General features: G+C 40.4%; 1 protein-coding gene across 3 annotated transcripts in view; it reads left to right on the top strand.

Annotated features, from left to right (window-relative positions):
- asap2a (ArfGAP with SH3 domain, ankyrin repeat and PH domain 2a) overlaps positions 1 to 14,480 on the top strand; it is a 42,482-nt gene that overhangs the window by 4,390 nt on the left and 23,612 nt on the right. For all 3 annotated transcript variants that reach the window (XM_077538519.1, XM_077538517.1, XM_077538518.1), the window contains 2 exons: positions 9,844 to 9,916; positions 13,979 to 14,124. In XM_077538519.1, the coding sequence (XP_077394645.1) occupies positions 9,844 to 9,916; positions 13,979 to 14,124 (219 nt within the window). The remainder of the gene's footprint in view (positions 1 to 9,843; positions 9,917 to 13,978; positions 14,125 to 14,480) is intronic.

Here is a 14,480-nt window from a genome sequence, read left to right as displayed (position 1 = left end):
TAAGACGAGCTTGATGTAGACCTAAGATCGGCATGCATGTATTTTGTTGCATTGGGTCGGTTGACTGATGAAATCAGTAGTCTTAATTGGACTACCAGATAGTGATAGCAGTGTGTCTAGAAACAATACAAATTCCACTTTCTGACATCTTTTCAAATGTTTTGAAAAACTGTTGGTCAAATTGTAGCTTTTGTCTGTTTTCAGATTCCAAAATGGTCTCGTATAAACAGCCCTTAGGTGGAATTTCTCTTTATTTTTTTTTCAGTTTCTATCAGTAGCTTTTAAACATTTAAACACAAAACCTATTGTGTTCTCTGCTTTCTATGTCAAATATGTGACCACAAAAGCTCCATTAGAAGGAGGAGTTGACGTATCCCCGGGGACTGAGTTGATGTCCTTGTGAAGTATTGATCTTGGTTAAAATGCTCCTACTTGAGCTTGGGGAATATCTGTCTGAGGCTTGCCCCAGTTACTGGATGTTGTCAGGCAGTGCACTGAAGACTTGTTCTGTCCTTGACACATTCGTGTCACCAAGTGCATCCACTTTTACCTTAGCCTCATGGCAGGCATCGAAATGTTTTCTAGCAGAGGTTACTCATAAAAACTGGATTCAGGATTCTGGGTTGGATCAGGGCTCATCTAGTCTGTGACCGGTGACCGCCCATTTCATGAAGATTTGGTTATGTTTATGTTTAATGCTCAGGATGGAGTATCTCTACAATGGGTCTGTCTCTTTGGGATATTAACTTTAAGGGTGGACAGAAAGGGAATACAAATTCCGTTGTCCCTGTAAAATGTACAAGATCTCAAGTGTTTGCTGACTACTGTAACCCTCACCTGTAACTTCATATTTATTGTATGAAACTAATCTGACTTGCGCCAAAGACTTGCAAAGAAGTGTCAGTATTCAGGGTTGTTGCAGCAAAGCAATCCTCACTAATTCATTCATGACAATTCATACTTTATGTGTCCTTCTCCACACAGCTGCAAACTATAAATTTACATTTATTAAATTCTAGTTAACTGACAAGTACAGTGGTTGTGATGCAGACTCTTGACTTCCTTCATATATATATCTTTTTTTTTTTTTTTTTTATCTGTGTTGAAAGGCTTTCTACCAATATGTGCCTATAGACACCTGATATCTTACATCAAATCTTGGAAATCACTGTTCCGTGAATAAAGAGCTTCCTGAGCTCAAATCAAATTGTAACACTGCAATGATTGTTGTTACCAAAACTGAGCGATTTCCTTCAACCTTTCTACTTTCCCATTTGGTGTCCACATTTCTTGGTCTTAATTGGCTTGGTAAATGTATTTATAGTTACAGTAAGTCATTCATCATGGGTCATTGCTGCGGGTGTTGTTGAGTGGACTTCTAAAGGCAGCGTCATCAGTCATCCAGCTGGCGATCATTTCATCCAGCAGAAGTGCTTCACAGCGGTATGCCAGCTATGCAATGGTCGAACAAGTTGCCTCGCTGTTTATTTTGTAGCTGGATTACTGTGGAATACCTCTGGGAATGGCAACGGTTATTCCCAGCATCAATTAGGCAACTGCTGGCACTGGCTGTGAATGCCTTACCAGCCTTTCAGATTCCAGATGGTTGGGCATAGCAACGTAATGAGGCTCGTTAAAAAGCAAGTAGCTTTCTATGAACTCAAGAGAGTTCATAGAGCAGTTTATGAGCTCCTTCTGTGAGCATGTACAGTGAACCCATAATCAGGCTACCACTTGTTTCCTTAACTTGATTCTGGTCTGCGTCTTCTGTGATACTATCTTTCCAGCTGGCCGCACTTAATAACTCTGCGCTACATGACTGTTATTCTTGTTCACCACTACCAGGTGCTTAAACATCTCATTTAATATGATCCAGTTTATGGCCAATGTGATGACACATCTTGACCATGTGTTGGTCTGTCATCTTGTGTTGTTTCTGGTCTTTCTAACAGCTCAGTTCCTCCCCCTCCAATGTTTGGCGGGAACGGTAGTGGCCACGCTGGGAGCAGCAGCTGCTCCCTAAGAACAGGTGGCTCAGAGGAAAGTTTTAACAAGGATTCAGACACGTGGATTATCAATGCCAGGGAAATCCACATCTAATAGCCTTAGAGACAAATGGATGGATGGACAAGCACTCACATATATTGCCTAAATGGTCAGTCGGTCCCAAGAGCAGATATGGCCAGTCTTGAGTATACCTCCTAAGAAGCTTAATGCTCCCTGTAATTGCAATGGGATTCTGGCAGGATTAGCACAGTGCTTGTGTCTGGCTTTAGCCATACACGTCTACATCCAACATCGTGTTGATAAATATACTGACCAACAAACAAGACTTGTGATTTACAAAGTCCTTTGTAAGAGTTTAACAGTTTTGACCCTTGTGTCAAAAATGTTTCTGAATGGGAAATGTCTTTTTATAAATACCAAGCACTTTTTTCACAATCATTTTTGTGTTGGCTAACTTGGGTGCAGTTCTTCAAACAGTACAAAAACGTGTATCGTTGTCTAATGTCTGTGGTGGATCAGATTTCTCTTGCAATACCGACCAAGGCTACCAATTTAAACAATGTCAGTGTACATTTTTGTTGCCCATTGGTTGCTAGGGTTAGTCGTCATGTTCTTGTTTGACCAAATGAATCACATTATTAGATCTAAACTAGTCTCAAACAAACATGGATACCGGGCCTTATTTGATATTATTAAAAGCTAGATAATTAACCATGGTACTATTACTAATATACAGTACATACTGAGTTGTGATGTTGGCATATACAAGGCATACTTGCAAAACCCCCCAAAGTGTTTAGTTCCCTTTTAAAGTCAGGGACGAGCTGCTTTTATGACCTGCTGTTGACTGATTATTGCCAAACCACTTCTCATTTTTGTTACGTACTAAGTTATTCCTGTGGGGGACTTTGTTTGAAATAAGAGGCATCGCGACATCCCATAGGGACTCTACTGTCGAGTTAGCGTTATCATGCAGAAACACACTCTATCAAGGCCTTCATTATGTTGCAGCAGCGTTCTCTGTGGCTCTTTCAGGCGCAAAGGCTACCGCCAGGATTCAATCAGCGTAAAGCCACAATCTTAACCAGTAGTTTATCAAAAAAAGTTCTAACGTTCCATTCTACCACAGTGAAATGAGACTTAATGGTTATGTGTGTGTCTGTAGGGGCAGTACTACGTCCTTATTAGCCTAAAAGCAGGTTAAGGGGTTGGACACTTGTCGTTTGAGGGCTCAAAAGCACATGACATGCTCCTCATCCATCAGTCTGTCCTCTCCCGGATTCCGTGAGACAACCTCTGTTGCTACCCATTGTCCTCTGACGCCCAACATTTCTTCATTAATGAACTCCACCATTGATTTGTGGTCCGGACCACTCTAGGTTTGTTTGTGTGAGCGAGTGGGATGGTGACTCTTTTATGAGGTGTGTTGTCCTGTTGTCACTTTCATTCAAAGATGTGACCCAGATTTTTCAGTATGGGGAGAATGTTTACCATAAGTCAAGGGAGGGCTCTTTGAGCGGTCAGAATGCATTTGTCACGTTTGACACCAGACCAAAAATCTGATGCAATTATATAGTAAAGTGAAAATAATTGTGGAATTCAGCATTATTGCAGTAATTCAAAACATGACAATTGAAGTTTACAGTACAGCAACATATGATGCATATCTAAAACAAGATATTTGAACTCTGATACACCTCAATATGCACAACCAAAAGCAGAATACCTTGATGCATTTTCAAACAGAACGGTTGAAGACATTTGCAAAACAAAACAACTTATCCCAAATGACAAAATATCATCTGCATTTTCGACGTTGTTATTCTGGGGAAAGTGGCTTCAAGATAAATTGTGATCAAATTGCACAGCCAAATCCAGCTGTCATGAGATTATTGTTTTTTGGAGACAGTCAACTATGGCCTCCTTTTTCTACCGCTTGATATTGCAGCTGATTAGAAGCCGGCATGCACACACACAATTTCCCTTGCAACTCTCCCGAACGCTGTCATGCTCCATTAAGAGTGCAGTAATAGCTCCCGCTACTGCTCCGACACCGTGGGGTTTATGCATATGTTCATGTAAAAGAGCCAAAGTAAGTCTCCAAGGTGAGATCAGTTTCCCCTTCAAAAAGCAACATATTTGGTTCAGCTAAACATACTTTCACAAGTCTCCTGCTGCTTCATAACCTTTTTTAAGAACTCAAAGTGTGCAAGGAGCCATCAGGTCTCCACCGTCTTTGTTTTTCATCATCTAACAGATGTGATTAAAGTATGCTGTTGTGGTTGTAACTCACTTTTGACCAGAATAATGGAAAAGGCTTGGTGGAACTGGAAATGCCTCAGTTGCCTGGGAAAATCAAACGAAACAAATGGCCCGCTCAGGTCCCCTAACCTTGTAAAATGTGAACCGTCTCAGCAGTGAACATGAAAGTTTGTTTTCTCTTTGCACTGCAGCTGATGTTCACATCCTGGCGTGACTTTTGGCAGCTTGCGGCAGACCCGGGAGCTGCTGCTCTCTTTATAGTGATGAGGAACTGTAAACTACTAGAAACTAGATGATACGTTAAAACAACTTTGGAGTTGTGCAGAAAGACCTTAAGAGTGGCAAAACCTCAAGTGGTTCTACAGTATGTGAAACATCTCAAGGTACAATATCTAAATTAGCACGCACTACAGTAGCAAATAAATAATGGTATCCATCCGAGAATATGAGCAACAAGGTTTAGTTGCTATTAAGTAAATAATTTGCACTTGGGATAAATGAAACGGAGAGAATTTTAGTTCCCCTGGGAGCCATAAACCGACGGCCTGAGGGCAAAAGTTCAAACTCATTTTGGAGTGGATGATTAGGGCAATTCAATATAGCGTTAACCTTCCTCGGGACCTGTCTTATCATAGGTGGACATGAGCCCGGCCGTCTGACTTCCTGATATTTTTCCAGCAATTTAGAGAAGACTATAGTCAGAGGCAATTATTTTTTGGTCAAGTTTACAAATGAAACCATGCTATGGTATAGAAGCTTACACCAGATTCAATAAAACTTCTGTAAAAGAGAGTTGTCATATCAGATGACAACTTGAAAGGTTCTCGTTTTCATTACTAAGTACAATCATTCATTGGTTAACTGTGCTTACTTAGTATCCCGAAAAGTTGTGTATTTTTCCCACTTTTGAGTTTTATCACACACACTAAAAACCAAGTCAGTCTCTTACTCTCTTCTATTGCTACCTTCATCAGACTTTCCAATGACTTACCTGGGAACAGAACATGTTTCTAACAGCCCAACACCCGACTGTAGCGTTGTCTCTCCTCCTCAGGTTTCTGCCTGCGGGATTATTCCGAGCCAGCAAGGTGGAACTGTATATTTTACATATGTTTTGAATGAGTCACAGCTTTTCCACAGGACGAACACTCCTGTGTTTACATTGACTGCCAAAAATTGAAGTTGCGGAAAGCCGTTTTTCCCGACCAGGAGGACACAGGTGGAGAACAGCCATGCAGTGTCTCTTTCTTAGCGTGCCCTGTTGGATGATCCTGATTCAATATGCGTATAAACATTTACAGTCTGCCACACTTTGTGTGGTCTGTTTGTTTTTTTCGATAACATCTTGCAACTCGTTGACTTAGAAGTTCTAAGATGCTTTCTCTAGTACGCACATTTACCAATTAAATGAGACAATTAAATGCCCAACTGCTGCCATTTTATTGCCTGGTATAATCTGCCTCCTCATGTGGCAGACTGTTTACTCACATGACTGCCATGGGAAGGAGGTTTAGTGGGTTAAGTAAGGTTAGTGCTAGGGTTGTAAAGTGAGGTCAGACTTTGTCTTTGCATGTGGTACTAAGTAATGGAGGACTGCTTTGAACGGTTTCACTTGTAGCTTATTTGTGTTTCTTTGTTTATGTACATGCAGAAAACCGAGTTGTCAGTGATACCTCATTTAAAAAAACAAATAATAGATGCCTTAAATCAATAAAAAGGATAATCAAAGTTTTGACTGTTTAATAAGAGGGCTGCCACTGTCCACAAGATTTGTTCTTGTTTTCAGAACCGCTAAGCAAAACCAGTAATGGCCACCTCAATATCATCGAGGGATGCTAAATAGGCAAAGTGTAAAGTTATGTAATTTGTTGATAAGTTATTTGATGTAGGAGTTTGATTGAAAGATTACACATGACAAAACCTATACAACCAATTTCTACAAAACTTTGTGAAGTGAAGGAAGGGGCCAAGGAATAAAAGAATCAATTTAGTTTGGGTGAACATTTGTTTAAAGATCAAGATTGGGAGAAATGCATTTTCAGATTTGTCATTTACAATATAATATAAACTTGAATTGGGACAAAGTAGGGGTAATGTTGTGTATAGCAGCGAGTATTCATTTTGTAACGTGTATTAACACCACCTCCAGGACTGGAGTTGAACAGTATCAGATGGTGTGAGACAAAAGTTTTCTGTCAAATATCAGTCATTATTTGGGTTGTTCAACCATGGCATAGAGCTGCAATCACCTGAAGTTCCTCTAATTTTGATTGGCTGCAGCGTGGAGCTGGAGTTGTGATATGTATTCGTGCAAATCCAGTTCTGTCACAACAGAATTCCAGCATTCCACAATTAGGGATTTTTCTGTTTACGATGGAGTTCAAATTCTACGGTGTGATCTGTGCTGTAACTCACATTAATCACTAGTCTTCACTTATGCTGTAATAAAGTCATGATTAAAACATTTCCAAGGTCATAGTTATTTCACACAATCAAATGAAACCGTACATACGGCAGCACGGTAACCGTATCTTGCGCCACACCATGACATATTCTTACGCATCTCATTGAATGCTGTTCGTAACTTCGAAAGGCTGCATGTTGGCACCATAAATCAAGGACCTCCTCTATATCACTTTTGACGAGAATGTCTCGTGGGATAATGTGCTTCTGCTGAATTATACGGTCAAATACAGGAAACGTCTAACCATATAAATGGATCTCCATGGCAACGGTCGTTGTTACCCATTCAGCTATGCTTCGATAGTGCTTGTAGGTGTCTTGCAACAGATGGTGCCTGATTGTAATCATGTTTATTGTCATAATGATATTTTAGTTGAGTAAAAGAGTTTTTGGATTGTCGACCACGAGCTGCTATCGAGGGAAGTCAGCATGTTTTGTCAAGCAGTTTCTATTGTGTAAAGATTCTCGTGGTCTTCCACTTTTTGGAAGGCTCCAAGGCAGTGGAATTCCCCTGGGAATAGTTTCAGGGTTAAAACCGGCTAATTTTAGAGCGGGGCCTACGCTACAAACAAGAGGGACGAGTCTCTTGCCTCAAGCCTGCAGGGAGCAAACATGATAAAGTGATTTCCTCTTTCACGTTGAGAAGGTTTGCCTTCTCCTGGATGATCCAGTGAGCAGGCGTGTGTTACAGCTTGGACTGGTCACATGATTCATAGGGTGATTACAGGCGTCTTGTCGCGGTCAAGCGGAGGTTAAGGGCTCATCAGCTAACTGATAGAGCTACTTAGCTGATATGTCACATTTGATGTTATGGGGTGAGTGAAGTGCATTCTGGTCCACAAAGGCTGCTCTTAAGGTTAAATGTGGTAGTCTGAATGTGTTTCTTTGCCAAGGTGCACTTAAAGCCTGGCATCTTTCTTACATTCAGACTGCGCTCACTCGAGTCAAAGCCTCAGCGAACTCGGCAGTGATGGCTTTCTTGCACTATTAGTACTGTGGTTTGTGCCTTACCGAGTCTGCAAATAGCCATCTTTTTATGTTTATGTTGTGTAAAAGGCACAACAATGCAGACTTGTTATTTTAGGCCAAACACAACAATTCATAAATATTTGAGGTAACTCTTTAACATTCCTAGCGATCATACAAGTATAAAAAGAGTCTAAGCATTGTAAGAATAGAACTAAAACAGGCCAACTGGGAGCTGTGTATGGAGTCGCAACAGGCTGGTGTTTGCAGAACCGTATTGTCACCTTGACATATTGCTGGACTTATTGTGTTGTTCGGTGTATAATTCTGTAGGTGTCTTTACATACAGTAAAACTAATTTCTATATGTAACATTGTGCCTGTCTGATACTCAAAATTAAATAAAAAGCTGAATTTGTCTCACTTAAGAAAACTTTGTTTGAAATCCAGATTGTTCTACTTCAGGCATTCAACTTTACAGATTCAATCGTATCTTATTACTCTAGTAAAAATGTATAACTGTACAGTTTTTACGATCATACATGACTCCCATGTGGAAAAGGGAATCGATGTATCGAGATGCACTGTCAATCTTTAAGTAAAAATCAAGATGCCCTTTGTCTCTGTTGAGAAAACTGCCTTTTTATGTTATTTTATTTTTTACATTGCACCCTAGTAGTCAGTGTGAAGTCGGAGCTGGGAATTTCTCTCTCTCTGGGGCAGACGCAACTAATTGAATAATGACAGTTGACACATGACTCAAATGAGTCATTTAACAGGCGCCTAAGGAGACAAAACAATGGCTTTTACATGCCGTTGAACCCAAACTATATATATGTATACAGTGTTTTATTTATTTATTTTTAACTTGATCTAATCTTTTTCACTATCCATTTTCTATGGCAACTGTCCCCCAGCTATTTTTGGGTGAGAAGTGGGGTATATTGGACTGGTTGCCACCCAAACCACATTTGTCATGCACAGTAAAATATGGACACGTCTGACCTAACACGTATTTTTATTTTTGGCATGTGGGATAAATCCAGAGAAAAGTCATGCAAGAATGAGAATAACATGCAGGGAAAGCCCGAGCTGCGATTTGGAATATTGTGACATAGCATTGGTTCTTCTAGTAAAGTGTATTTCCAGTAAATCATGAAGTAGCATTCAAGTAAATTGTCACCTTGACCATTTGTTACCTCACCAAATTAACAAATGACTCCAACTAAGCCATGCTTGATCCTGCTGGCTTAACAGATTCATGGCTTGAAATATGAGTGTGAGTGTGTACAGTCCTGTGGATACTGTGGCTGAATGGGAGTCATTGTGCGATTCCTGTATGCAAAGTGTCTGGAGCATCTGATACGTGTTAAGATAGGGGGGCAGGGTAGTAGGTAAACATGGAGCCAGCTTTTGCCCGCTTGAACAGACGTACTTAATAATGTAAAAAAAAAAAAAAAAGCACACCCTTGTGACCTCCTCAAAATCCCCCCTTTTTCCTTAGAGGCTCACTCAATCGGCACGGTTACAGTGGCATATTGTCTCAGCTGCATTTGCTGAATATACAATCATCAGCCAAAAACATTAGGTAGACCTGCAATATATAATGTGATCCAATATGGGTCTTTTAGCATCTTAATGTCTTGCCGTGTTCACAGTGTCAGTTCATATTGTGGTTGCAGTGGTGTACATTACAATTTTTCACATTTGACCTCATTAAGCTACATGAGTGCATGTTCTGGAACTGGACTTCCTCACATTTGTCGCTCACGCAGTGAGTGTTAAAATGGCATGCTAGTGTTGTCGTAGCAGTTCACACACGTTCACGCACACATCCCATAATATACAATAACTGTGGGGAGCATGTCTATTTTTAGCGCTGCCTTGAATAATGCATTACTTTGCAGTCAGTGTAGATACAGCACACAGGCTGTGCCCTCCACATGCATGAGTGTGAAGTACAAAGAAGCAACACTTGTGCAGACCTCCAAAATTATGAATTGTATCATTTATTAGCTTCATGTAGGAGAAACAATTGTGACGTGAATTACTGTCATTTCTTGGAATCGCCACTGTCTGCCCGACTTTACTTGAATGAAATCCTCCCTGTCTCACATTTTCTTGTATTTATTTGTGTCTGTTTCAGGCCTTAGATGTGGACCGCAGCGTTCTGTACAAGATGAAAAAGTCAGTGAAGGCTATTTACACGTCTGGTTTGGGTGAGTTTTGCAACATTTTTATCTTCATCAAAAACTCAGGCAAGAGGTTTTTTTTTGGTCACTGTTCATTAGCAGGATTACACAAAATGAACATAATCAGTTTCGGTGTGTCTCTGTTGACATTTTACTCAAGGCAAGGAGGAAAAATGATGTTTCAGATTTATGATTTTTTTATTAATTTATTTTGCGGTTACAGTCAACTTGCATTGGGGCCAAGTTGGAAGGGAGCAATGTCTTGCAGTATTTTAGTTTAGGTCAGGGATCAGGGAGTACCAATATCAGGTATCAGTATCAGGCCGATACTCAGCCTTATTACAAGGTATTGGTACTTGTGACAGTCGACCGATACCATTATTGGTTGCCCTCTTGTGGCCATTTTCCGATCAAGAACACGAAATTAGAAGCATAGAACGATGCCAGCACTGAAGTGAGACTAGTTTATTTTCCCAATAGTTGATGAAGGAACTTGTCCTGCCTTCCCGGTTTCTATTGAGCTGTTTTACTGCAGTCGATATCACTCTGGGGTCAAAGCAGCTTGAAATCACCACGGAGTCATGCAGTTTTTCCAGGCTGCTCAGTCCCAGAGTGCCTTTTTTCTCCCCACAGAGGTTCTACACAGTCTCCTTCTGTAGTCAGAACACATACATATTCTGGTTCAGACAGTGTAAGGATGCACAGTCTATGTGTGTGTGCGTGAGTGTTTGGAATGGCTGCTGATTGGCGGTGCCATTGCCTTTGTTTGGCCTGACATAGGCCCCCACGGATGGCGAGAAAAAGAGGGAGCCAGGGCGAGAGACATTTGAACAATGTGCTGAGCACGTCTTTCGGTGAACACTGCAAGCTCTGTTGTGGTCCCCTCGACAGCTGTCTGATCCAAACTCTCAAAGGAACAGCTGGGAGGGCCGCTGAGGCGCGGACACACGTCTTCTTTCACCTCCCGTCACTCATTAACACGCATCACTGGAATTGTGTCTCTGCCGGCGTCTGCGTGAACATTAGCAGTTTGCTGGTTTTCAAATGCTCCTTTTAAAATCTGCATCATTAAATGCGGTTACATTAAATCATTGTGGGAATGCTGAAGCATTCACACATATGTTATTGTGATTTTTATTCTCCACACTTGATTTGACAAACAGCTCCCACATAATACTTCCAACTTACACTGTTCAAATTTAAAATAGCTTAAAAAATTCACGCCTGATTCCACATTACTTACAGTATTTGCTAAATTTAATGTTTAATATCAACTTTTTCCATTCATTTTCAATGGGACAGACATTGAACTTTTTCTAAGTATCATTTTCCACGCCCAATTCTGTACATATAACTTACCATCATTACCAGCTGTCTGATACTGCTTGGTGGCACAGTTGGTAAAGTGCATTGTCCAGTAATCAGGAGGTCATAATTTCACAATTTATCTCTCAATTTACTTCATAAGCATTCCACATGCATTCAAATCATAGCATTCAGCTATTCGCGTTCAGCTTTCAGCATTCCCACACAATTGCTCCAGAATTGCACTTAGTCTAGTTACAGTATGTATGTACCCTGCTTTTGGAGTATGTCATAGTTGCTTGCTTTCATTGCAAACACGCTCATAAGTTGTGACAACAAAATGAGAAATATCACACGGTGTTTCGATAAGCCGCTGGGCTCAGAGTACAGTTGAACCAATAGAGTCTTGCATTAGCATTTGTTATTAGAAGGTCAATGACAAAAATCTACCCAGAGTCTCATTTGTTTATAATACAAACAGGTCAGCTTCATGAAACCCTGTGTGGTGATTATCTTTCCGCCTCCTCATTTGTCCAAGGCAAATAAATATGCTGAGGAGTATTTATGAAAATGCGATCACGCTATTATAGCTTCAGAGATAATTATATTTGGGCCATGGCTTATTTTGAATAAGAAGTACATCAATATTTAGGAAGCTATTGTGCCTTACTGCCAATTCTTACAACTAAACTGAACTATAACAGATGGATAGACTGTTAGGTTGTTTTTAGATTTTTACCATTAACAGAAGTGAAGTTTCACACTAGTGCCAAATAGTAATGTTTAACAAAGTGATGCCCTGTATTACATTTTCTTGATTTGTCTAAGTGAATTGTTTTTACATTTTACTTTTAAGAGGGGTTGACTTATTTTTATTTTATTTTATTACATTTGATTGATTGTTAGGAATGTTGAAGTTACTTAAAAATTCGGTTTGGTTAAGGTTTGGCAACAGGTTGGCACTGAAACCTATTTTGTTTAACTATGCACTTACCTTTGAATGTACAACATTTTTATCAAACTATTAAAAACACATATAACCATCGGTGTAGTAATTGTTTGTATTTGCCCTGTGATTGGCTGATGACTAGTTCAGGGTAACTCCGCCCATCCCTAGCTCCGCCGTGATCCTAATGAGACACAAACAAGCGGCATAGACTATAGATGGAAGAATTTCATTTTGGAAAATTGTTTGTAAATCCATTTGAGGTTGTTTTAAACATTATGTCAGACCTTCAAAATTTCTACTGTATACGAGTGAATGTAAACATTGTAAAATGAGATTATAGAAAGTAAATGATGCATCATATTGACACGTGGGGATGAAACTTTTCTCCCTTTGTGTGTTTACACAATGAAAGTTTTCTCATGCTCCCCAGAGAGGATGCTCGGGAAAACGCGTGACTAATGAGCACCGGGAGTTTCACCAATGACTGCCTCAACAGTCAGCGTGTACGTTACTACAACCCCCTCCCTCCGCCATTGCCTTGTCCTGAACCCCTTGTGAGGATGTGTGAGTAATGATGATGCGGAAGAGGACAAACAGAAGGAGTGGAGGAGAAAATGACCTAATTTTCTCCTCCAGTCTTTCTGCATCGTTAGCATGGTGATGGGGAGCCACAAGTTACGAGCAGACACTGTGGGAGGAGGACAACTTAGGGAATGTTGTGGAAGGTGAGCAAAAGAAGAGTAGAAGAATGGCTCGATTGAAGTTCATTAATATAGTTCATTTTTTCCTCTAAATGTGTTCCTAGTTGGTACATTTGTTGGGTCACTGCTCCTTTTGTATCCCGAATGTAGTTGATGTTGGTGAATCAGCAAAAAGGAGTGAGAAAACAAGTTCAAATGTGCGCATACGGTAAAATGTGTGCTGAAAGCCTTGCCGTGACTTGACCTTGTGTCTTAAATTAGATTTGTCTGATGTGTTTTGCACTTAGTGACTCAGAGGCTTTCGGCTAATAAGACCATACATATCTGAGCCACAGACATGATGTTATCTATAAACCTGACGCTTGGCTGAACACGGATTCTGTCTGCTTTTGATCTACAGTACGTCTGTGTGTTTGTGTGAGTCACATCAGCGTCGCTCCAGGTGTGTTTTACTGCTCACCTTTGCGTTTTTACGCGCTGCTCCTCTCTGTTTCCTTGAAGCGCGAACCAACCAGTGTCCAACAAACACACACGTCATATTTCTTAGTGATTGTTGTCATAGCAACAGCCCCCCCCCCTGAGCCCCTTCCCAAGATCCACTGCTGTCCTGATTATATTAGCTGTTCCCCACTCATCTAATGTGGAGAAGGTGCTCTTTAGATACAATGGAAGATTCTGGTCACTAGTTTGTGTATCTTTGTTTTTGTTTTGCTTCTGAATCAATTTATGCTGTTTTTTTAAATATTATTATTATTATTAGCCACAAATAAATAAAAAAAGAATATGAATAGAAGTAGGTAGTTCATTTACTCCTTTACATTTACTCAAGTAACCTTTGGGATAAATTGTACTTGCCAGAGTAGTTTTGATGCAACATACTTTTGACCGTTACTTGAGTATATATGTTAAGAAGAAGCAGTACTTTTAATCAATTATCTTGATTGTATGACTTCACTTCAGTATCGATTTATATATATTTTGTTTTGTTTTGTTTTGGTGGTGTGCTGTAAAATTTGTTCTATAAAGTATCTGCATTGGCTCAATAGAGGGAAACACTGTCTTTACCCACAACCTGCCAAAACTGACCTGGATGCGTGTGTGTGTGTTTGTGTTTTTTTTTCTTTCTTTTTATAGCTCACGTTGAGAATGAGGAGCAGTACACTCAGGCGTTGGAGAAGTTTGGAGAAAATTGTGTATACAGAGACGATCCAGATTTGGGTTCGGCATTCCTCAAGTTCTCCGTCTTCACCAAGGAGCTCACCGCGCTCTTCAAAAACCTGGTGAGTGTGTACAGTGAGGAGGAGGGCAAGTGAACACGGGCTGTTAAAATCCAGCGGGGAGAGGATTTCCATTTTGTTCCTAATTGTCTCAATCCCCTGGAGGCACACAAACACACTGAATACTAGTGTGTGTGCTGTGCTGCCCATGAAGCTACGGTTTTCCATGAAGGCGGCCAATGAGCCGGTGTGACATCTCATTTCAGGTTGATGTAATCAAGTCTGATCCTATTCCTTTAAAAGCAGCTTGTGTCTCGACTCGAGTCCAACACTGTTATGTACTCACCTGACTCCTTTATGCTCACACCAAGTTGAGGTGATTTAGTGACAGTAATACCTTATATTAACTTGAGATGTCG

The sequence above is a fragment of the Festucalex cinctus genome, chromosome 12 (genome assembly GCF_051991245.1).
Source record: "Festucalex cinctus isolate MCC-2025b chromosome 12, RoL_Fcin_1.0, whole genome shotgun sequence".
Taxonomy (NCBI): domain Eukaryota; kingdom Metazoa; phylum Chordata; class Actinopteri; order Syngnathiformes; family Syngnathidae; genus Festucalex; species Festucalex cinctus.
Note: the sequence above shows the minus strand (reverse complement) of the source record. Positions and strands in the feature narration are given on the sequence as shown.